Genomic DNA, 24,579 nt, shown 5'->3' on the forward strand with positions numbered 1-24,579 from the left:
TATTTGGCCTCCAAGGAAAGGGTAAAGAGATTCAGATCTTGTGTGAGACAGTTCTGATCAGCCTCTTCAGAAAGAGAAAATCACTTTATACTTGTCCATAAATGAAACCGGTGTCATGATGACAAGACAGCAACATCCATTTCCACTTGTTGGAAGTGATTTCCATTGAGGCTTTGGCCACAGCATTTCTCCTTGCAGGAAGGAGGCTGCAGGAAGTCCCAGCATTGCCTTTCAGGTGGCCAGGCCATCACACTGCTGCATTGCAGCACCGTGGGGGTTGCAAAGAATGCCTACAGCTGTGGAGCTGTGCAAACCTCAGAAGGCTGGGCAGGGGCAGGCTCATCTGAGGAGGTCATTGTCAGCAGACCAAAGATCATGCAAAGCTGGGAGAAGTTGTTACTAATCTCATTTTAGTAACAATAAGGTTCAAACACGGCAGTGATGGTTCCCCTGGACTGGGCACTGGTGAGGCCACACCTTGAATACTGGGTTCAGCTTTGGGACCCTCTCTCCAGGAAGGACCTTGAGGGGCTGGAGCAGGTCTAGAGAAGGGCAACACAGCTGGGGAAGGATCTGGTGAACAGGGCTGGGGAGGAGCAGCTGAGGGAACTGGAGGTGTTTAGTGTGGAGAAGAGGAGGCTGAGGGAGACCTCATTGCTCTCTACAGCTCCCTCAGAGGAAGCTGCAGTGAGGTGGGGATTGGGCTCTGCTCCCTAGTCTTAGGTGATAGGAGGAGAGGAACTGGCCTGAAATTGTGCCAAGGGAGGGTTAGGTTGGAGCTGAGGGAAAACTTCTTTGCTGCAAGAGTGGTCAGGGATTGGCACAGGCTGCCCAGGGAGGTGGTGGAGTCTCCATCCCTGGAGGTGTTCAAGAAACCTGTGGCCATGGCACTTGGGGCCATGGTTTTGTGTCCCTGGTGGTGTTGGGTTGCTGGTTGGACTCAGTGGTCTTAGAGGTCTTTTCCAACCCAAACAATTCCACGATTCTATGTTTTACTGGAAAGTGCCTAGGAAACTTGCCAGCAAGAGCTAACATCTCTGAAGTAACAGGATAAGAATGGCTGTGGTAACCCCACAGCTTTTCAGGGTGGAAATTGACAGTGTTTGTTTTGTGGCGGGCTTTCAGCTTTCTGCAGAATCATGTCTGCTCTGAGGTGTTTGGGGAGGAGTGCTCTGTGTGACTCAGTGGCAGATCTGCTCAGATTTTGGTCATATTCAGATCAAGTTTATTTTTTACATGATCTCACACATCTTTATGACTTAAGTTCTCTCCAGCTACTCCAACAAAGCCCCATGGCACACTCTACACAGTGATTCCATCTTGGGGTGAGTGGATCAAAGTATCACTGGAGCAATTTTTTTGTTGTTAATAGAGATATTGGATTGAAGCTTGAGGAGGGCAGATCTAGACTGGAGATTAGGAAGAAATTCTTTCCAGTGAGTGTGGGGAGACACTGGCACAGGTTGCCCAGGGAGGCTGTGGGTGTCCTCTCCCTGGAGGTGTTCAGGGCCAGGTTGGATGAGGCCTTGAGCAACCTGGGCTGGTGGGAGGTATCCCTGCCCATGGCAGGGGGGTGGGAACTGTATGATCTTGAAGGTCCCTTCCAACCCAAACCATTTTAGGAATCTGTAATTCTGTTATTTTTGTCTTTGAGTTTCCTGGGGGTAGCTTTACAACCTCCACAAGGTTCATGTTCTGCAACAGTAGATAGAAGTCATGACTCTGAGCTCTTGGGTTTGGTATTAATGCTGCCCATGCAGCCTTAATCAGTGCACATGCTTGTCACTCATGCAAGTAATTGCACTGACTTGGAAGGGGCTTTCTGTAGCACAGGATCTGGCCTCCTGTTGTCAGCTCTCTGTTACAGCTGTTCTCACAGAGTCAGGACAGGCTGTGAAGAAGCTGAAAACCACAGTCAGCCTCACACATGCAGCATTGATGCTCAGGCCAATCTCTTCAGTACCTCAAGTGAAGAGCTGAAGAATGCTAACTCTCTCAGCCTGTCCTCTGATCAACTTCCTGTCCCTCCTCCGGACCTGCTCCATCAGCTCCATGTCCTTGTGTTGGGGGTCCACAGATGGACACAGGACCCCAGGTGAGGTCTCGGCAGAGCAGAGGGACAGAATCGCCTCTCAATCTGCTGGCCACTCAACTCTCCTGCTACATCTCCTGTGGATTTTTGCCTCAGCACCTACAGATACAGCTTCTGTCTTCGTCAGACTGATGTTTTGAGGCTGTACTTTGTATTTTTTGGGAAGCAGGGGTATTTTTTTTTTGAGCAGAATGCTCTTCTCCGGCATTTAAAAAACACCTAAGGGCTCACACTACAAGGTCACCTTTTCAGTTCAGGGCTTGAAGGAAGCACCTGGTCCTTCAGAATTAAATTTCCAGTTAACTATGCAAGCAAGTTTGCTTCAGCAGTCCTCCTTTAAGGAGACTTGCCTCAGTGCCTGCAGCCCTGCAGGGTGACAGGCTTGGCGCTGCGTTTGCCTCACGCAGTCAGCCCTCAGCTGCGACTTCCAGCTGCAGGTTGTTTCCTTCCCCCGGCCAGCAGCAGGGAAACGCGAGGAACGGTTGGGGCTGGGCAGCCACCAGGCCTGCTCCCTGCCCCGGGCTACGAGAGCGCTGCAGGCCGTGCCGGCAGAGGGCGAGGGCCGGGTGTCGATAGCGCCGTCCTCCCTTCTCCCGCTGCCCTCGGCAGACTGAAAGCAGAGAGCCGGCGGCGCACCGAGAGCCGCGGTGCTGGTCCTGGCGCGGCGGAAAGGAACCCTGGCCTGGGCCCCCGCGGCGGGGAGCGGAGACCGGGGAGCAGCCCCCGCGCCGCCGCAGCCACCCCAGCCTGAGAGGCAGCCCCTGCCGGCCTGCCATCCTCCACCCGGGCAACCTCCGGCCTCTCTCCCTCATTTCCCCTCCCCTCGGCGCCCGGTGTGGGCCGGACCGGTTCCTCCCCGGGGCGGAGCGGCGCTGTGCCGCCTCCCCGGCGGCTGTCACGGGGCGAGCGGGCCGCGTCGGGCTCCTGCGGGGCGGGGGCGGCGCTGCCTGGGGGGCCCGCGGCTTCTCTCTCGGCCTGGCCGCGGCCGCCCGCTGGCAGCTGGGCTCCGCCACTATGCTCCGGCGGATTCTGCAGCGGGTAAGGCAGCGAGGCTCGGCCCGGGTGGCGGCGAGGGCGGCGTGCCCTGGCGCGGCGTGGCGGTGTCGCTTCCTGGTGCCGGCCGGGCTTGAGGCCGGGCTGCCGGTGGCGGGGCCGGAGCTCCGGGCCCGTCCCGCAGGGTAGGGCAAGGGAGGGGATAGGCCCGCGGAGGCCGTGGGCTCGTCCGCCGCCACCCTCTTGCCCGCCGCTGGGGACGGCCCCAGCTCGGACGGGATGGGACGGCCCCGCGCAGCCCCACGCCGCGTCCCGGTGTGGGGCGGGAGACGTCCCTCGGACTGGGCAAGAGGTGCCGGGGACCAGGGGGGCCCCGCGGCCCGGCGAGGGGGCGGTCCGGTGCTGTCGGTGGGGCGAGGGGTGGCCCTGCCCCGGCGTGGTTCCTTTCCGCAGCGCCGGTGTCTCCGCCCGCCGCCTTCGCTCGTCGCCGCGGCTGCGGGGGCCGCCCGCGCTCAGGGCAGGTTCGACGGAAGCCCAGCCAGGGGAGAGCCTCCGAGGGGAGATCTGCCGTTCTTTCTCTGGGGGTCAGCAAGGCAAACAGGCTCCTGACGCCGAAAATCAGCCCCGCAGCCACCGGCTGCTTGCTTCCCTCATTTTAGGAACCGGCTTTTCCGGCAGCGCTGCCTTCTGTGCAAAGCCCAAGTTGTGACGGTCGTTGATGAAATCCTCCTGGCTTTCCCAAATCCTGACGTTTCTCCGCTTGCAGTTCGCTGGTGAAAGCTCTCAGGGAGTTGCTGGCTCGGGGCCGGTGTCAGCGCGGCTCGGGGCCCGGGGAGTCCTCCGTCGCTGGCGCTTGGCTGGAGGATGCACCGAAAAAAAAAAAAAAGGTTGAGTCACGCAGGCGGTGGGAAGGCAGCGCTCCAGAGCCCACAGGAGCGGTCTCAGTGTCGTGCAGAAGGAGCTCACGGATAGAGGAGAAGCCAGCAGCCTGTCAAGTGTCTCTTTGGGAGCGTGCTGCCTGTGTGACCCCTCGTTTGGATTTGGGGTTTCGTTGCCTGCTGTCCTCATCTGCCATGCGAGGAAGCTGTTAAGAGAGGGGAGGAAAGCACGTTGGGTGTGCACACTGCTGATTTTTTTTTGACATAAAGCATGCCTGGGATTGTTTTTCAGTCCTAGAGCAGGTGAAGATTGCTCTTGGTCTGTTTGGAGTTTGGTTGTTTACAGGGAAAGAACTTCCTTCCTGAAGTTTGATGGGAAACTTAGTCCAGACCCTAATGAAATATTGGCAGCGTTTGGCTGGGTGTTTATTGATTCTGAGGAATAACAGGCAGGCAAGAAAAGCTGCTCTGAGAGAAGGGGGGAAAAAAAGCTTCAAACAGTGCCAAAGGAAATTTGCCCCTAAATATTAGCTCAGCTAAAGACTTCCTGTAAAACCGTGAAAGTCAGTGCAGAAGCTTTTGTGTTGTAGGAAATCTTCTCTGGAGAGTTTAAACAAATGGCTTTTGCCCAGGAGGTCCTAGAAATTACAGGATTACAGAAGAGCTGGTTGCCAACAAGGGTGAAACAGAATCCTTCCTGCCCCCCAAAATAAAGAGAGGAATGTGTTAATATCTTAATTGCTAGAAATAATGACGCTTTTAAAAACCCACCTCTTACTAAAAGAGCCTTAGGTCTTCTACAGAGGTGGTGACTGTGCACAACCTCACACAGACCTTTTCGACTTGCAGGCTGTGGCTGACAAAATATGGAAAATACTTCTGATATGTTCTGAAGTTTAAAGTGAGCCTCAGAAGAACATAGATTCATAGAATGGTTTGGGTTGGAAGAGACCTTAAAGATCATCCAGTTCCAATCCCCTGCCATGGGCCGGGGCACCTCCACCAGCCCAGGTTGCTGATGCCAGGGAGGAGGCATCCACAGCTCCCCAGGCAACCTGTTCCACTGTCTCCTCACCCTCACTGGAAAGAATTTTGTCCTAATCTCAAGTCTGAATCTCCCATCCTCAAGCTTCAATCCATTCCTTCTCATCCTATCACTACAAGACCCTGTAAAAAGTCTCTCCCCAGCTTTTTAGTAGGCTACTTTCAGGTACTGGAAGGCTGCTTTGGAGCCTTCTCTTCTCCAGGCTGTCTTCAACTAGGTCCTTGGTTGAGGTGCTTTCCCTGCATGCTGTTCCTAAATTTTCTCTGTTTTCAGTGTGACACCTTGGGGTTCCTTGGGGTTCCATCTGCTCTGTACCTTTGCACTGTACCCTCCCTCCCCCTCTTCATTCATTCTTTGCCACTTTTCAGTTTCATGCATTGTTTGTTGTGCTGCCCTAGACAAAGGTATCTCCAAAAGACATCTGTGTGGAACGTCCAACACACAACCTTCCTGCCCAGATATTTTGATTTCTGTAAGCACATTCTTTAGGGAGATGTCTTTTCTTTAACTGTGTTCATCTCTGAAGGTCCTTTGTGCCCATTGTGGCCCCTTTCTGCTTCATCTGCTGGGGGGACAGTGGCTGTATTCTCTGGTCTGTGAAAGCAAAGCTTGCTGCTTATATTTGCAAGATAACAAAACTTGCAAAAAAACCCAAACCCAACAACATTTGTTGTAATGAGGAGGCTAATGGAAAACTGATTGTTTTGATCTTCTGTTTTGTAGTGAGGGACTCCTCTGCTGAATCCTGTTTACAAGAGGTTTTGTCTTTGTTCTTTGTATCTGAGGGGAGACCTCCTTGCCCTCTACAGCTACCTCAGAGGAGGCTGCAGTGAGGTGGGGGTTGGTCTCTTCTCACATGCAAGAGGAAATGGGCTCAGGTTGTGCCAGCCTGTGTTCAGCTTGGGTGCTTGGAAACATTTCTGCTCAGAAAGGCTTCTCAGGCACTGTCCCAGGCTGCCCAGGGAGGTGGTGGAGTCCCCATCCCTGGAGCCATTTCAAAGCCATGTGGCTGTGGTGCTGAGGGCTGTGGTTTAGTGGCAGTGGCTCAGCAGCAGTGGTGGGAGTGTGAGCTCCAGGTGAGAGGTTGGACTTGATCTCAAGGCTTTCCTCCAGCCTCAACAGTTGTATGGTTCCATGACTCTGATTTAACTGTCTACAACTGTTAGTGGTTGTGCTGTGTAGGTAAGATCCTGTTGCTCTCTTTTTACTTAGCTTCTCGGTCTTTGGATCTTGTGCTCTAGAGGCAGAAGAGGGTTTGCAGGCTTTTCTTTAGCTTGGGTAATGCAGGCTCCTTTTCCCTTACACCAAGCTCAGAAGCAGAGGTATTGACTTTGCTGGGATGTGTTGCATCTCACACCTTAGCTATCGTCTTCTTTTTGGGTTGATGATTACAGGGCTCCTGGGTGGTTTGTTTGCTTGGGTGGGTGCTGAACTGCAGCTGTGCTCATGCCCTCCTGCCAGGTGGAGGTGAAGGCACCAGGTGTGTCTCTTCCTGAGTACAAGGTCTGCTTCTGTGGGGCTGATGGCACAGTGGGAGAGAAAGGTTTTCTGCCTGTGAGGTCAGGAGTCTTTTCATGTTATGGAATCACAGAGTGGTAGGGGTTGGAAGGGACCTCTGAAGATCGTCTCCAGTCGCCCTGCCAAAGCAGGCTCACCCAGGGCAGGTCACACAGGAATGCCAACAGATGGGGGTCTTGAAAGTCTCCAGAGAAGGAGACTCCACAACCTCTATGGGCAGCCTGCTCCAGGGCTCCAGAAGTTTCTCCTCACGTTGAGATGGGACTTTCTGTCTTCCAATTTGTGTCTGTTGCCACTTACCCTATCATAGGACACCACTGAAAAGAGCCTGGGCCCCTTCTTTTTATCTCCCACCTTTCAGATGTTTTATAAACATTAATAAGATCCCCTCTCAGTCTTCTCTTTTCCAGACTAAAATAACATCATGCCGCACTTCTTTAGAAGTAAGCAGCTTTGCAGTTCTTCATTGGGCTATCCCCTGTTGCTAGCACTGAGAATTGTTTGGTAACAAAGGGTTTGTTTTCCTTCTTACCTCCTCATTCTTGTGTCTTGTTGGTTGCTTCAGGACCCTAGCACGCTTGGGCAACTGTAGTGTTTCAGTCTGTGCTGGGAACGCTGTATAAATCCATATTTGTTCAGACTTTCTCAGGGCTTAACATATTTTTTTCCCAAGGTTTAATTAATTCTGAATGTCTAACTGCTGAGAAGAGTTATTATGAGTGAGTGGAGTGCAGCTAGACACAGATAAATGACTCTGCAAAAACGACCTGGTAGAAATCCATGTTTGCACTCCATCAAATGAGGGCATGAGCTCAACTCATTCATGATAGCATTTTCTGCTCTTTACAGCAAACAAGCTCCAGCCATTGCCATCCTTTCTGTTGGCAATGAGATTTCTTTGCATTAGCTGGCAGTTCTGAAACAACACAGGTTGATGAAGTTTAGCAGATTGCTTCTACAACCCTAGTTCATAGATACACAGAATGGGTTGGAAGAGATCTTAAAGGTGATCCAGTTCCACCCCTCTGCCATGGGCAGGGACACCTCCCACCAGCCCAGGTTGCTCAAGGCCTCATCCAGCCTGGCCTTGAACGTCTTCAGGGAGAGGACATCCACAGCCTCCCTGGGCAACCTGTGCCAGTGTCTCCCCACTCTCACTGGAAAGAATTTCTTCCTAATCTCCAGTCTAAATCTGCCTTCTTCCAGCTTCAATCCATTGCCCTTCATCCTATCACTCCAAACCCTTGTCACAAGTCCCTCCCCAGCTCTCCTGTAGTCCCCTTCAGGTACTGGAAGGCTGCTCTAAGGTCTCCCTGGAGCCTTCTCTTCTCCAGGCTGAACAGCCCCAGCTCTCTCAGCCTGTCCCTATAGGGGAGGTTCTCCAGCCCCCTGATCATCTTCATGGCCTCCTCTGGACCCTCTCCAGCAGTTGGATGTTCTAGCAGGAGAAACCTGCTTCTCCACAAACTACACAAATACAGCTCTGACAATTGGGAAAGAAATATGCTGGGGGAGAGATTAATTTTGCTTCAGGCTTTCAACTCCAGGTATGCCTTTAAGGGTGACCTGCCACATGGGGAAGGGCTGAAAGAGCTGAGTTGGTTCAGCCTTGAGAAGAGAAGGCTCTGGGAAGACCTCATTACCATGGAGCAACACATCAAGGGTGTCTCCTGGAGGATGGAGACTTTGTTTTTACAAGGAGTCCCATGGAGAAGACAAGAGGTGATGGGGGCAAGATACTGCTGGGGAGATTCCCACTGGACTCCAAAAGAAAATGTTTCCCATGGGAACACTCAGACACTGGAATCATCTCCCAAGGGCAGTGGTGGAGTCCCCTCCATTGGGCAGTTTGAAGGCTCAGCTTGGCAGGGTGCTGGGCCAGCTCCTTTCAACTCCACTATCAGCTGGAAAGGTTGGAGCAGATGACCCTTGGGATCCCTTCCCACCTGGCATGCTGGGATTGTGTCAAAGGAAGGCTTTCCAACCAAACCCAGTCTGTGTTTCTTACTGGCCTGTGTTATCAGCAGATAGATGCTCTGGGCTGTTTCTCCAGATCTTGAAAGTTGCTTAACCTCCTCTTTCCTTCTCACCTTTCTTCCCTTTCCATGCTGCTCAGCAGCAAATGCCACCTGTTTGCCCTAAGCTTTCTAAGCCTAGCTTGGAATCCTGCTTTCTCTTTTTAAGGACTGCACACTGTTTGTTGAAAGGTTTAAAGGATTTTCCCAGGTGCTCTTTAATAATTTCTGGCCGGTAGTCAGCCACACCATGTGATGGCTTCTGCTGTGATTACAGCATGGCTGAAGTGCTCCATACAGCAAATGCCTTAACTGACCACATAATAACAACACTCTGCTTGGAACAGGAGAGCTTGCACCCTGCAGGCTCTGCTAATCTCCAGTTTGTAGGGCTAGAAGTAGCAGAACTCAATATACAAATGTCATTGTGAAATGGGCAGCACTGAGGTGGGACATGATGAGGACGGAGAGAGCCTTGTGGTGCTGCCTGGGGATTTCACAGGATCACTGTGGTTGGAAAAGACCTTCAAGATCATCCAAGTCCAGTTATTATCTAACTCTATCAGGGCCACTACTGCACCATATCCTTCAGCACCATATCTGGATAGCTTTTAAATACACACAGGGATGGAGATTTGACCTCTTTCCTGGCAGCCTGTTCCAGTCTGTGAGAGCCCTTTTGGTACAGAAGTTTTTTCCTCATGACTTTCCTGCAGGAGTGGTCAGGGATTGGCACAGGCTGCTCAGGGAGGTGGTGGAGTCCCCATCCCTAGAGGTGTTCAAGAAATGCATGGCCATGGTGGTGCTGGGTTGCTGGTTGGACTGGATGACCTTAGAGGCCTTTTCCATCCCAAACAATTCTGTGAGTCTAAATAAGGGCAGAGTTTAGCCTAATTCTTTGTTTCGTGTTGAGCCTTCATGAGAGGAACTGGTTTGAAATCCTGCCCTCTGCTTCTGGTGTTTGCTTGTTCTTTGATGCATGGAGAGTCTTGGATAAAGGCTTTTGTTAAAGCCTTGCACTGAAAATTACATAATTGCTCCTCAGCTTCTTCACTTCATTGCTCTTGGAGAGAAAATCCTTCTGTGCTCCAGCAGGTAGAGAAGAGGCCTTTGCATAGGATTATGTTAGATGTGAGGAACCATCTCTTCCCCAAAAGGATTCTCAAGTATGGGACCAGGCTGCCCAGGGCAGTGGGGGAGTCCCCACCCCTGGAGGGGCTTCAAAGCAGTGGAGATACTGTACTGAGGGCCATGGGTTAGTGGTGACCTGGCAGTGCTGGGTTAAGGATTGGACTCAATGATCTTATAGGTCTCTGCCAACTGAAATGGTTCTGTGATTCTAGGTATTCTGCTTTATTAATTGCAGTCATAGACTCACAGAATGGTAGGGGTTGGAAGGGACCTCTGGAGATCATCCAGTCCACCCCCCCTGCCACAGCAGCATCACCCAGGGCAGCTCACACAGGGACACATCCAGGTGGGTTTGGAAAGTCTCCAGAGATGGAGACTCCACAGTCTCCCTGGGGTGCCTGCTGCAGGGCTCTGTCACCTTGGAGATTACTGAGTCCATCCCCCTGCCAGAGCACTCCACAGACTCTGATTTCTCTCCCCTCTCTTTCAGACTCCAGGCAGAGGAGGCTCTCAGAGCTCGGATTCTGATTCGTCTGCAGCCCCAGGAAATGCTGTGGACGTGAACAACGAAGGCTCCTCTGAGGTACTGTACACTGCCTGGCACTGCAGTCCCAGGCCTTGGCTGCTGCTTCCCTGAGCCAGGAGGCTGTTGGAAGGAACTTCTCATGACCTATCTAAATAAAAGAAAGACTGAGAAATGTTACCTTCTAAGCTGTTCTTTAAATAAAGGAAGGCCAGGCCATATTTCTCTGTGTTCATTAGGCTTGCCTACCTGGATGGTCACAAGCAATCCTTCCTCTAATCTTAGAGAGGAATGATTAAAATTAAAAGCAATGAGACACAAGCTTCAAGCAACCTCCTTGTTAATAAATCATTTATCAGAGTTCTGAAGAGCAAGGTTTAACAGTTTATCACAATCCTGCTTCCTTTTTCAGCCTGCTTCTGCTGAACTGTGCTGGAAGCCTCCTCCTTGTGAAGCACCAAACATCTTGGGGTCTTGTTGGTGTTGGTGCCTAAAGCCTGTCCATTTTTATGTGCTGTATGCCATGCTTAACCAGCAGGATAAGTTGTTATTCGTGCTTCCATCCCATATGGCAATGTCTTTGGCTTTACAGTGCTGTCAAATATTAACTCTGAGAAATGGAACCCTCCTCTGCTGGCTGCTGAAACTGCTGTGCTAATGGAGCCTGATTACCTAGCTTGAAAATGTTTCAGGCTTAGCATACAAATGCAGTGCAAGGTTAATTACTCCTCTTACAGCATTAAAGGCAGCAAAGTGCCCTTTTCTTACACTGACTAAGGTGGATGATGATTCAAACACTTCTATGTCTGCTGTGATAAGAGAGAACAGAAACTTTCTCTGTGCTATTTAAATTCCTGATTGCCTTCCATCTGGGCACTGCTTGCTTCTTGAAGCCTTACTACGGTCAGTGGAATCATAGCAGGCATTGGGTTGGAAGGAACCTCTAAAGTTCTGCAGTAAGCTGGGACATCCCCAACTAGATCAGGTTGCTTGGAGCCCCATCAAGCCCCATTTTAGAATCACAGAATGGGTTGGGTTGGAAAGGACCTTGAAGATCATTCAGTTCCAACCCCCTGCCATGGGCAGGGACACCTCCCACCAGCCCAGGTTGCTCAAGGCCTCATCCAGCCTGGCCTTGAACACCTCCAGGGAGAGGACATCCACAGCCTCCCTGGGCAACCTGTTCCAGTGTCTCAGACCCTCACTGGAAAGAATTTCTTCCTCATCTCCAGTCTAAATGGATCTCTCCTTAACACTTTCACAGCATGTCATACATGTCATGCATTTTTGAGCCCACATCTCTTTTGCATGCGCATTTACACTGTCCCTGAGGCAAGGAAATATTCTTGAATTGCAGACTAAAACCTCATTAATTTGGAGTTAAGAGATAAAAATGTGCAAGGGGACAGATGCTTCTTCCCAAAGCTTGGCTAAAATGGCCCAATTCTGTTAACTTGAGAGCACTCCCACTGCCTGCACAGCTGGTGGGTGTCACAAGGTACTTTCAGTCAGGAGTGGCAAGAATTTCTTGACATAGAATCACAGAATGGTTTGGCTTGGAAGGGACCTCCCTGCAGTCATGGAGGTGTCACAGTGGTGCTGTTCCTACATTATTGCACCATTGGCTTTTCTTGCTGCTGACTCAGAAGTGGGTCAGAGCAGAGGCTGCTGTGGCACTGCTGGTAGATGCTGTGCAGTGTGTCAGAGTGTTTTCTGCTTGTCAGTGATTCCACAGTTGGTCCAGGTCCATTAGCTACAAGTTGGCTTTTCTCCTTCCATGTCATCTTAGAATCACAGAATGGTTTGGCTGGGAAGAGACCTTAAAGCTCATCCAGTTCCACCCCCCTGCCATGGGCAGGGACACCTCCCACCAGCCCAGGCTGCTCAAAGCCTCATCCAGCCTGGCCTTGAACACCTCCAAGGAGGCAGTTGTTCATCAGAAACTGATTTACCTTTAGGCTTTGGCAGCTCTCTAGTGACATGCTGGGTTTGGTTTTGTTTGTTGTACCCAGGAAGGTGCCTGCAGTCCCTAGGTGAGGGATGCCAGCTAGGTGCAGAGCTATGCTGCTGCCTCAGCCTCTCCTGCTGCTGCCAGCTTTGCTTGGGAGCATTTCTGCAATCTCACCACACTGCCCTTATCTCCTTCTGTGAAACATCTGGACACTCTTGTGGGAAACTGCATGAAGGATTCACAGGTGGCATCAGGTTGGAAGGGACCCTCCAAGGTCATCTTGTCCAACCCCCCTGCAGTGAGCAGGGACATCTCCAACTGGAGCAGGCTCCCAGGGCCACATCAAGTCTGACCTTGAATGTCTCCAGGGATGAGGCCTCAAACACATCCCTGGGCAAGCTGTTCCACTATTTCACCTCTCTCATTGTGCAGAATTTCCTCCTGATGTCAACCTAAATCTCTCCCCTGCTCCAGTTTCAAACCATTGCCTCTCATCCTATCCCCTCAGGCCCTTCTGAACAGTCCCTCCCCAGCCTGCCTGGAGGTCTCCTTCATGTACTGGAAGGCTGCTCTAAGTTCTCCCCAGGGCCTTGTCTTCTCCAGGCTGAACAGCCCCAATTCTCTGACCCTGTCCTTGTAGAAGAGGTTCTTCATCCCTCTGATCACCTTTGTGGCCTCCTCTACCCACTCCATCAGGTCCATGTCCTTCTTGTCCTGAGGTTCCCATAAGCTGCACACAGTACTGCAGGTGAGGTTTCAGCAGATCTGACCTGGTGCCTGATGTTCATTCACAACTTATGCAGCTGATTTCTGTGTCACATGAAGGGAGCACCAACAGTGTCTGGAAAAACATAGTAGTGTGCAGCATGCTGCTGGCTGTGAAAGTGTGCTTTAGGTTGGTTTATGTTTGTGTTCAGAACAGTTCCTTCTTGCTCATAACCCTTCGTGTTCATAACTCTTCCTTCTTGTTCATAGCACTTCTTGTTCATCACTGTTCCTTCATGATCATAAACTGTTCCTTCTTGTTCCTAACTCTTCCTCTTGTTCCTAACTCTTCCTTCTTGTTCCTAACTGTTCCTTCTTGTTCCTAACTCTTCCTTCCAGCCTTCTCCATGGAACTGATAAGTGCTTTGGAGAAACCTCCCAGAAGGAAACCTGACTTTGGCTTTGTAGAGAACTTTCAACCTAAGAACTGGACAGAGTTTTGATTCCAAATCTGCTTTTCTTTTGCCATTTTTTATTTAGTTTCTTAAACCCAAATGTACATTTCACAGGGCTTCATCTGTCCACTGTGTATGCAAGTGTGTGTAACTGCCTCTGATCTGTCTGAGCACTACCAGCATGAGCACACTGGCACAGCAGGAAGACAGGAGCATCGTGACCTCCCAGCTGTCACTGTGGGTTGTGTTTGTTTTGTTTGACTGGCTTTGGTAATGGGCTGCTTTAAATGAACACAGCTCTTTCCCTCATGGCTTGGGTGGCAGCTTCTTCAACTGCTCCTGCTGATTCCTTGCTGAAAGAGGATTTGATCTCCTGTGCCTGATTCCAAAATGTACCTTCAGCAGAAGAGTGACTCTGGCTAGCTCTCTGGTTTGCGGTTGTGCCTCATGTGAGCTGTGGGATTGGGAGACTTGGCAGCCACTGGTGTGTTCTTCTGGAACAGCTTTTGCTTGGGTTTCCTTCTCAAGAAGGCTGTGGCATTCCTTGGTTTACCTCACACCAGAATCAGCATGATGAGAGATGTGATATTGCATCTTGGACAAGTTTGCTGATGGCGCCAAACTGCGGGCAGTGGCTGACACCCCTCAGGCTGTGCTGCCCTTCAGGCAGACCTGGACAGGCTGGAGAGATGGGCAGGGAGAAGCTGAATGAAATCCAACAAGGACAAGGGTAGGGTCTTGCAGCTGGGAAAGAACAACCCCATGGACCAGCAGAGGTTGGGGAATGTTATTCCTGAAGATGATGAAGCCCATCAATATTGTGATTATCCTGGAGGAGGGGTTTGAGATTATCCTAGAGTTAGTTGAAGGCTGCAGAGGGACTTCTCATGAGGGTGTCTAGAGACAGGCCAAGGGGGAATGGTTTGAAGCTGAGGGAGAGCAGGGTTAGAGTGGAGCTGAGGAAGATATCAAAAGGAAAATACAGCTGGTATTTTTTCCATGCCTCCCACCAGAAGAAACCCTTCCCTCTGTGTCTGCATAAGCAGTAAGGCTTCGTCTGGTAGCAACTCCTGGAGGTGTTTAAGGCCAGGCTGGATGTGGCTGTGAGCAACCTGATCTAGTATGAGGTGTCCCTGCCCATGGCAGGAGGGTTGGAACTGGGTGAGCCTTGAGGTCCCTTCCAACCCTAACAATTCTATGATACTATAAAATTTAGTTGGTCATTAGAAAAGCAGCTGTGTCGGTGTGAGCTGAAATTCCACCCCCCCGCCCCGACAATAACCAGGCTAGCCCAGTCTGGAAGCAAATGAAAGCTGTATTTACAAGCAAATCTACAATCTATGATGAAATGCAATGAATATGTACAAATATACAAAATTCACAACATTCACAAATATATACAATCAACAGAAAAAGCACAACCGATCTCCCTTTGCTTCCCCCCAAGGGGACCCTCCCAAAGGGGCCTCTCTCTCTCCCAGGAGCTTCCCCCCCCAGACCCCCCTGGACAGAGAAGCAGAGTTAGTTAAGCAGAAAGTTGTTAACTTAGCTGCCAAGGTCAGTACGTGTTATCTTCAGCCAGAAGAGAAGAAGAAACAGCAGCCAGACAGCCCAGCAACTGCCCCCACTGCCGAACACAGAATGTGCAGAGTGCCTACTTTGTTTTGGGTAATAGTTCTTACACATTTCTATCTATCCAATGGAAGTGTTTAGAACAATTGTTATTTTGCTTTCTTACACCCAATAATGACTTATTTACACTCTTTCACTTTCTCTGTTCTGAATTTTGCAAGGAAAAATTAAAAAGACAGTTTCAAACCATCACAGCAGTTTAAGAGGTCCTGTTTCATATAATTAAGATCAGGAGGCCTCTTCAATTTTACGGCATTTAAAGTGTAGTGAGAGACTTTTATTCTTTTGGTCCAGAGAATGATTTTATACCAGGCAGCAGTTTCAGAGTCTTCCCAGAAAAGAAGTTGGATTCTTCCTGAGCAGAACAGAACAGAATTTCTACTTTAGTTCTCTTCTGGTTTTATTGCTGTTGATGAGTAAGACTTTAATTCTGGCACAATCCACGTGACTACAAATGTGTCCTGAATTACAAGTTCTGATCCAGTGGATTCTCTGTTCCTTAAGTCAGATCAAACCAGTATCTCTAATCCATCATTCAGTGAGTTTGCAGATGAGGCCAAGCTGAGTGGTGTGGTTGGTCAGTCTGGAGGGTGGAATGGTAGCCAGAAGGACCTGGACAGGCTGCAGAGCTGGAATGAGGAGAAGCTCATGAGGTTCACCTGGGTCAGGGCAATCCTTGACACCAATCCAGGCTGGGGGTGATGAGAAGCTGGACAGGAGCCAGCAATGGGCACTGGCAGCCCAGAAGGCCAATGGCAGCCCAAAGGCTGCCATTGGCCTTCTGGGCTGCCAGTGCCCATTGCCAGAGATGGAGAGAGGGGATCCTGCCCCTCTGCTCTGGGGAGACCTCACCTGCAGTGCTGTGTCCTGCTCTGGAGCCTTCAACACAGGAAGGACATGGACCTGATGGAGAGGGGCCAGAGGAGAGCCATGAAGATGATCAGGGCGTTGGAGCAGCTCTGCTATGAGGACAGGCTGAGGGAGCTGGGGGTGTTCAGCCTGGGGAAGAGAAGGCTCCAGGGGGATCTAAGAGCAGCTTCCCAGTACCTGAAGGGGCTACAAGAAGGCTGCAGAGGGACTGTTTGCAAAGGCCTGCAGGGACAGGACAGGGACAATGAAATGAGAGAAGGGCAGATTGAGATTGGATGTGAAGAACAAGTTCTGCACCAGGAGGCTGCTGGAACACTGCAACAGGTTGCCCAGGGAGTTAGTTGGGGCCCCATCCATGGAGGTACTCAAGGTCAGGCTGGACAAGGCTCTGATATAGTGGAGCATATCCCTGCTGACTGCAGGGGGGTTGGACTGGATGACCTTTGGAGGTGCCTTCCAACCCAAACTATTCTCTGATTCTATGATAATTCATTTAGTATTCGTCAGGAGTTTCAAGAACATTAAACTAGCAGCATAGCTCAGCAAGTGGTTTCTGTTCCTGTGCAAAGCAGGCAAGGACCCCTGAGAGGAAAGCAGCCACCACAATCTCATTTGAGAAGCAACTGAAAGAGCAGCCAAAGTGAGGAAATATCAGCATTAAAGCACTTGACAGGATGTTTAGTCTGGAGACAAGGAGGTTGAGGAGAGACTTTGCTCTCTACAACTGCTTGTAGAGAGCTGGGTGTTGGTGTTGGTCTCTTCTCACAAATTACAAGAGACAGAAGAGCAAATGGCATCAAGGTAGGCTAGGGAAGGTTTAGGTTAGACAGGAGGAGAAACTTCTCTACCAGAAGGGTTCTTAGAACCTGGAACAGCCCAGGGAAATGGTTGAATCCCCATCCCTGGATGTATGAAAAGCCTTCTAGATCCAGTGCTCAAAGGAGATGGTGGAGTAGTGGCCCTGGTAGAGTTAGATGATGGTTGGACTTGTTGATCTTGAAGGTCTTTTACAACCATGGTGATTCTGTGAGTATTCTGAGAAGGCCAAAATGTCCAAAACCTCATTTTTCCAGCCCACCACTCCCAGTCCTACAGAGCAGGACAAGGAGAGGCCAGAGAAACCATTCCATCCTATTCTGTTCCATAAATGACTTCTGGATGGGTTTGAAATTAGCCTGGGGATTTGGAAGGCTCTGTGGGGGCTGCAGCCAGGCTGTAGGTCTGTGCCCCTGCTCTCACTGCAGTGTGCTGCCATGTGGGAGGCCAAAGCCCTTCCAACAGTTCAGAGCCCTCTCAATCATATTGGTGCAATAAAAATAAATATGGGAGAGCTTGTGGTGAGAGCTTCCTTCCAGTGAGCTTTGAGCATCCTGGTGTCCTTCCCACAGAATCCTGCATTCATGAGTTGTACCAAGACTGATGGTGCCTGAAAGGAGTCATTTACCTCATCTGCCTTTTGGGAGAGAAGAGAGCACTGGGGAGCTTGACTTTATAAGGCCTGAAAATAAATCTTAACTATTAGAGGGCAGAACTAGCTACAAATCATGGAGTCATGGAATGGTAGGGGTTGGAAGGGACCTCTGGAGATCATTGAGCCCAACCCCCCTGCCAAAGCAGGAGCACCTAGGGCAAGCCACACAGGAATAATGCAGTGTGACTTTTGTGGGCATTTTCTAGCTTTGTGCTTGCCAAAACTCTTAGCAGAGCCTAAAATAATGAGTCTGAATTTTGACAGTGGTTTTTGCTCCCTTTTAGGTGTGTAAGCAAAAATTAGAACTCTGTGTAAACATAAGATTGAAAAAAAACACAAAAAAAACAACCAACAACCAAACAGCAAAGTTTTACTTCTCACCACTTCATTGTTTGCTTTTCTTTTTCTTTTTTTATCCCAGGGCTTTATCTGTCCTCTCTGTATGAAGTCTCATGGATCAGCTGAGGAGCTGTTCAAGCACTATGAAGCAGTCCATAACTCTGGCATTGAGTCAAGCCATGGAGGGGAAGGTCATCTATCACCAGCAAGGTGCAGCAGGACTCATTTGTGCTTGTGCCTTTGTGTCAGTGTTGAGCTGCTTCTAATGCCACTGGAGGCTGGATTCATTTGAGCACTTAATTATGTAGTCAAGTTCCTTAACTGTTCATGCCCTATTTTCAACTTCCACTGCCTGATATTGATCTGCCAGGAGATGAAAATCAGACCCATGTGTTTATTGCCTATTAAATCACTTCTGTCTCGTGCAGCTGGCAGGGCAGTATTAGACACTGGAGTGATTTGCAGGAGTGTGGCATGAAAAAATGAATAGGTTCTTCCTGATTTCTGGCACAGAGCTGAAATTTCACCACTAGAGGATGGGGGAGAACAACCCTGAAGGCAGAGAAAGATCCTGGGTTTGTCTCTAGGTAGCTGGGATTCTTCCTGGGTAATTATAACATCAATATTTGCCTCAGAAGGTTCCCATAGTACCTAATTATCTGCAAATCTGACACTGTCCTGTGCCATTCCTTTTGCTTCTGTGTTCCAGAAACTCTGTGCTTCAGAAATCTTCTCTCATTTATTTAACTCTTTGGTCAAACCTCTCTTGTTGAATGTATTCCCAGGGAACCTTCCAGGCTGTTTGCCTTTTGAGAGCAGTGGTGTGGGGCAAGAACTGATAACCTCAGACTTGCTCTAGAAAACTTTCACTGAGTAGTTTACCTGTGTTGGTCTGGGAGGCTTTATCTTAGGGATTTCCTGTGAGTGTTCAAATATGACTCTGTGAGAGTGATTCAGAGAGTCACAGAATAATGGTTTGGATTGGAAAGGACCTTAAAAATCCTCCAGTTCCATCTCCCCTGCCATGGGCAAGGGACACCTCCCACCAGCCCAGGTTGCTCAAGGCTTCATCCAGCCTGGCCTTGAGCACCTCCAGGGAGGAGGCATCCACAGCCTCCCTGGGCAACCTGTGCCAGAGTCTCACCACCCTCACTGGAAAGAATTTCTCTTCCCCCTCTGCTCTGCCCTGCTGAGGCCACATCTGGAGTATTGTGTCCAGTGCTGGGCCCCTCAGTTCAAGAAGGACCTCAGGGAACTGCTTGGAAGAGTACATCCCAGAGCCACAAAGCTGCTGCAGGCAGTGGAACATCTCCCTGTGAGCACAGCCTGAGGGACCTGGGGCTTGGAGCTTGGAGCAGAGGAGCCTGAGGGCTGCCCTCATTGCTGGGGATAAAGATGTGCAGGGCTGGAGCCAGGCTCTGCTCTGGGGGCAAGCTGGAGCAGAGGGGGTGCCAGGGGAAGAGAAGGGAAAACTGTCCCTGTGAGGGTGACAGAGCTGCCCAGAGAGGTTGTGGAGTCTCCTTCTCTGGAGACACTCAAAAGCCAGCTGGATGTGTTCCTGGGTGCTCCTGCTCTGGCAGGGGGTTGGACTGGGTGATCTTTGGAGGTCCCTTCCAACCCCTGCCATTCTCTGGTTTGTTCTGAGTTCCATCAAATCCCCAAACAAAGAGTTTCTAATGCTGTCAGTTCTTTTTGCTATCACTGCAGTCATTTCAGCCACATTGTAAGGTGCAGGTGACCAAACCTAACCACTGTGTGTTCATTCTCCCTGCTCTGTGGATGGATTTACTCAGAGATGAAGTATCACTGCTCCGACAAGAGGTCCAAGACTTGCAAGCTTCACTGAAGGTTGGAAATGTCTTTTACTCACACTTGGTTCTTTGTTTCAATTTGCAGCCTGTTCCACCAGATCTCACATCCTGTCTCCCCCATCTGCTGTGTTTTTTCCCCCCCAGGAGGAGAGGTGGTATTCAGAAGAGCTGAAGAAGGAGCTAGAGAAATTGCAGGGGCAGCGGCAGCAAGTAATTGCTTTAAAATACTTGAAGCAGGTTTATCAGCAGCAGTGCCAGTGAGGATTAAAACCCTTTCTGTAAGGCACGTGGCCTGATTGAGTTAGTTCCATCATTTGAATATTGCCATGTTCTTGAAAACAAAGCCACTTCCCTCTCCACAACTACCTCTGTAGAGCTGAAGGACAAAGTCAGAAGAGAGAATCACAGAATGGGCTGGGTTGGAAGGGACCTCCAAAGCTCATCCAGTCCAACCCCCTCTGCACTAAGCAGGGGCATCCTCCACTAGATCAGGTTGCCCAGAGCCTTACCTTGAGTATCTCCAGGGGTGGGGCCTCCACCACCTCCCTGGGCCAATGATTCTTCCCGACACTGCAGGTGTGGCTCAGACTTTTCCTTCTGGTTGGCTTATTCAGAACTCAGTTTATGAAAACAAACCAAACTCATGAACTTAGTAAATAACCCAGTTTATTAAAAAAAATAAACCAAATATGGTGTTTGGACAGTGGAGTATGTCTTGTAAAGAGCTTTTGGAGACCAGTAGTGTTGGTGTCACACCAGGTGAGCTGAACCAACAAGGCAGGGCAGGTTGTGGTGTGTTGTGGCCAGAGGAAGCTCTCACTTGTCCTATGAGCTGCTTGAGATGCTGGGTGGGTACAAACCTCAGAAATTGCTCTCTGGCAGAATTCCTTCCCACAATGTGTGTAGTGATAGCTGGAACCTCTCTTTTCCTTCCCAGAATGTGTGTAGTGATGGCTGGAACCTCTCTTTTCCTTCCCAGAATGTGTGTAGTGATGGCTGGAACCTCTCTTTTCCTTCCCACAATGTGTGTAGTGATAGCTGGAACCTCTCTTTTCCTTCCCAGAATGTGTGTAGTGATAGCTGGAACCTCTCTTTTCCTTCCCACAATGTGTGTAGTGATGGCTGGAACCTCTCTTTTCCTTCCCACAATGTGTGTAGTGATGGCTGGAACCTCTCTTTTCCTTCCCAGAATGTGTGTAGTGATGGCTGGAACCTCTCTTTTCCTTCCCAGAATGTGTGTAGTGATGGCTGGAACCTCTCTTTTCCTTCCCAGAATGTGTGTAGTGATGGCTGGAACCTCTCTTTTCCTTCCCAGAATGTGTGTAGTGATGCCTGGAACCTCTCTTTTCCTTCCCAAAATGTGTCTAGTGATGGCTGGAACCTGTGGTTTTAGGGCAGATTTCAACATTGAGGAAAGAGAAGGGTTGGGGATTGTTAATTGAGTCTTACAAGTCTGAAAGTCTGATAGTGATACATGAAATGGAAAATCGTTCTGGCCCTTTCCAGCCAGAGATTCACAGCATGGGTTGGGTTGGAAGAGACCTTTAAGCTCATCCAGTTCCTACCCCCTGCCATGGGCAGGGACACCTCCCACCAGCACAGCTTGCTCAAGGCCTCATCCAGCCTGGCCCTGAACACCTCCAGGGAAGGGACTCCTCCAGATACAGCTGTTTGGAACCAGGCATTTCTAGAAACATCTGCAATATTTGAGCACGGAAGTGTTTTATTTCCCTGTCTTTCCCAAACATTGGATGAACTTTGGGAGCAGCATTTTTTTCTTTCTGATGTCTAATGATGCATTTCTTCTGCTTTCTTAAGGACTCCAAGTCTGATGGATTGTCAACAACTACATCTACAGGTGACTAACATTTCATTGTATTCCTTCCTGCACCCTCCTGCAGTTCCTCAGGGTGTTTTTCAGTGTAGCTTTTAGCTTATGAAAAAGCACTTCTGGTGCATTAAAATACCTAGAAAGCTGGAATGGTAAACTTTTTGGGGCTAAAAAAGATCATTCTAAGTGCTTTTGGTAGCTGCAGTCTGGGCAAATATTGCAGAAGCTTGACAGAATGAGGCAGGTTTCTCCCTAACTCTGAAAGCAGTTTTCAGGAGTACTTTTGGGCATGTTTTTAATCATTTAATGTGTTCAAGGCCTCAGTACAAGGCTTTTGCTGAGAAAGCCTCTGATTGTTGCTATTTAAACTGCAACATCTGACAGGGCTGCTTTTATTTAGTGTTTTTCTGTACCCATTGCTAGCAAAAGAAACCCCAATGAATTGTGTTTTTTAGTTATTTTTTACCATTTTTGTTTGGGTTTGTTTTGCAGGCTAATAATTTTGTGTTTTTCTCCAGGAGACACTCATGCAATGAAATTTTCATGCTGTGTGCATGACATAGATTCACAGAATGGGTTGGGTTGGAAGGGACCTCAAAGCTCATCCAGTTCCAACTCCCTGCCATGGGCAGGGACACCTCCACCAGCCCAGGTTGCTCAAGGCCTCATCCAGCCTGGCCTTGAACACCTCCAGGGAGGGGACATCCACAGCTCCCTGGGCATATCTATATGATTGATGTGATTAACACAGAATCATAGATGGTTATGGGTTGGAAGGCACCTCCAAAGGTCATCCAGTCCAACCCCCTGCACTCAGCAGGGACATCCTCCACTGGATCAGGTTGCTCAGAGCCTTATTGAGCCTGACCTTGAGTATCTCCAGGGATTTGGCCTCAACCACCTCCCTTGGCAACCTGTTCCAGTGCTCCACTACCCTGATGGTGCAGAACTTGTTCCTAACATCCAATCTAAACCTGCTCTTCTCTAGTTTGAAACCATATCTGACTGCTGATGATTAGAGAGCTTTTAATCAGAATCGAAGGCTTGGATTTCAGCAGCATGTGGCAGTGATCTCAAGGGCTCTTTGTGCCTGATGAAAAATAATAGGGACTTAATCCTGAGGAGCACTCAACAGGTTCCAGCATCATGCTTGTGGATATGTAATTCCAGTAAAGTTGTTCCCTTTGCTAAGTTTATTGGATGTGAAGTGAATTTGGTTTATTTTCCTGCTCTGCTTTGTTCTGGGTGGGAGGAGCTGTAAAATTGCTGTCCTGCAATTTTAAAGAAATGAATGCTGTTCTTTTTCTGGAGACAGACTCACTAGAACGTCAGCTGGAAGAGGTCCAGGTAGAAAACTTCAACATCAAGCAAATGAAAGACTTATTTGAGCAAAAAGCAGCCCAGCTGGCCACAGAGATTGTTGGTGAGTGTCCTCACATGAGGCCTGATGCTCTTCTCTGCTTGTGCAGCCTGTGCCAGTCACTCAGCTTCCCCTAGAATGCCAGATTTCATCTCACAGGTATCATTTGTCCAACTTCCTCCTCATTAGATCTCAAATCAAAGTATGATGAAGAACTCAGCCTTCGGGAGAGTGCAGAACAGAAGCTGACAAACCTGAGGCAAGAGCTGCAGAAGGAGAGGAGTGCAGTGGAAGACCTGAAGACAGAGCTGGTACTCACCTTACACTGGTGGCTTTCTTCCTTTTTTAAAGCAGTCTGGTGAACTTGGAGCTGTCTGCTGGTGGGCTGAGGAGCTTCAGGACACCATTGTTTGTGGTCTGTTTTGTCTGTCCTTAGATGACCTTTTTTTTTTCCATGAGGTGCTGTGCTCTGACTGGCCCTGGCCAGCTGCATTTGTGAGAAGTGCTGAGAGGTGTTTTGTGACAGGGTGGCTGAAAGGCTGGCAGCTGTCATCACCATGCCTGTGTTCAAGTTGTCCCTCTTGCTCTTGGCTGATAATGCCAGTGTGTGGATTCCAGGAGTCTGGCTTCTGGTGACTTGAGATACAGCCATGGCTCCATGGAGCAATTCCAGTGCAGTCAGAGCACCTAAGGCAGTAGTGAAGGGGATTTCCAGTTTCTCCCATTTGGCCACTGCTTAGACCTCCCTTCTTCTCTGTAGTCAGCTGCCCTGAAGGGCTCACAAGGCACTCTTGGCCCTGCCCAACCACTGGGCCTGGCCATTCCCCCCTGTTTAGTTGTTCCATATCTTTCTTTCTCCTTCTGCATCCTTACACTTTTCATGTACCTTTTCTCTTCAAGATCACAGAATCACAGATTGCACTGGGCTGGAAGGACCCTCCAAAGTCATCTTGTCCAACCCCCCTGCAGTCAGCAGGGACATCTCCAACTAGAGCAGGCTGCCCAGGGACAATTCAAGTTTGACCTTGAATGTCTTCAGGGATGGGACCTCAACCACATCCCTGAGCAACCTGTTCAGTATTTCACCACTCTTCCTGTGAAGAACTTTCTCCTAATGTCCAACCTAAATTCACCCTGCTCCAGTTCCAAACCATTGCCCCTTGTCCTGTCACTACAATCCCTTCTGAACAGTCCCTCCCCAGCCTTCCTGTAGGTCCCCTTCAGGTACTGGAAGGCTGTTCTAGGATCTCCCCAGAGCCTTCTTCAGGCTGAACAGCCCCAAATCCCTCAGCGTGTCCTTGTTAGAGAGGTTCTCCAGTCCTCCGATCATCTTTGAGGCCTCCTCTGGACTCACTCCAGCAGCTCCAAGTCCTTCTTGGTTTGGGGTCCTCAGAACTGGAGACAGCACTGCAGGTGAGGTCTCAGCAGAGCAGACTGGTAGAATCACCTCTGCCCATCTGCTGGCCAGAATTCTTTTGCTGCAGCTGCTGGAGGGTTGTTCCATTTTTTCTCCTCCCTTTTTTGTTTGTTTTGGTTGTGTTTGGGTTTTTTGTTTTGGTGGTTTTTTGCACAGCTGTAGTGTAGTCTGTGGCCCTTGCCTGTAAGCTGGTGATTTGAAAGGTCTTTGGAGATGACCTTGACACTGGAAGATTATCTGCCAAAGGTGTTGTGCTCACTGCTGCTCCTGTGCTCTTCAGCTCCAAAGGCCTGGCGTGGAAGATGTGGCTGTCCTGAAAAAGGAGCTGGTCCAAGTTCAGACACTGATGGACAAGATGACTCTGGAACGTGAGCAGCAGTCTGAGAAGCTGAAGGATGAATGCAAGCACTTGCAGGCAGAGCAGGCAAATGCAGAGGTAATCCTGCAGTGGCTCAGGTTGGAAGGGACCTCAGAGATCATCTACTCCAACCTCCCCACCATAGGCAGGGACACCTCTCAGCTAGGCTGCTCAAGGCCTCATC

The 24,579-nt window shown here is 49.8% G+C and overlaps 1 protein-coding gene across 1 annotated transcript in view; it reads left to right on the forward strand.

Moving 5' to 3' along the window:
* The first annotated feature begins 3,106 nt into the window (after positions 1-3,106).
* Positions 3,107-24,579, forward strand: part of EEA1 (early endosome antigen 1) — a 46,204-nt gene continuing 24,731 nt past the window's right edge. The window contains exons 1-9 of the mRNA XM_054386508.1: positions 3,107-3,130; positions 10,163-10,255; positions 17,701-17,828; positions 19,412-19,466; positions 19,574-19,639; positions 21,248-21,287; positions 22,576-22,683; positions 22,810-22,931; positions 24,318-24,473. Of these exons, the coding sequence (XP_054242483.1) occupies positions 3,107-3,130; positions 10,163-10,255; positions 17,701-17,828; positions 19,412-19,466; positions 19,574-19,639; positions 21,248-21,287; positions 22,576-22,683; positions 22,810-22,931; positions 24,318-24,473 (792 nt within the window). The remainder of the gene's footprint in view (positions 3,131-10,162; positions 10,256-17,700; positions 17,829-19,411; positions 19,467-19,573; positions 19,640-21,247; positions 21,288-22,575; positions 22,684-22,809; positions 22,932-24,317; positions 24,474-24,579) is intronic.

Source organism: Indicator indicator, chromosome 14 (genome assembly GCF_027791375.1).
Source record: "Indicator indicator isolate 239-I01 chromosome 14, UM_Iind_1.1, whole genome shotgun sequence".
Lineage (NCBI taxonomy): Eukaryota > Metazoa > Chordata > Aves > Piciformes > Indicatoridae > Indicator > Indicator indicator.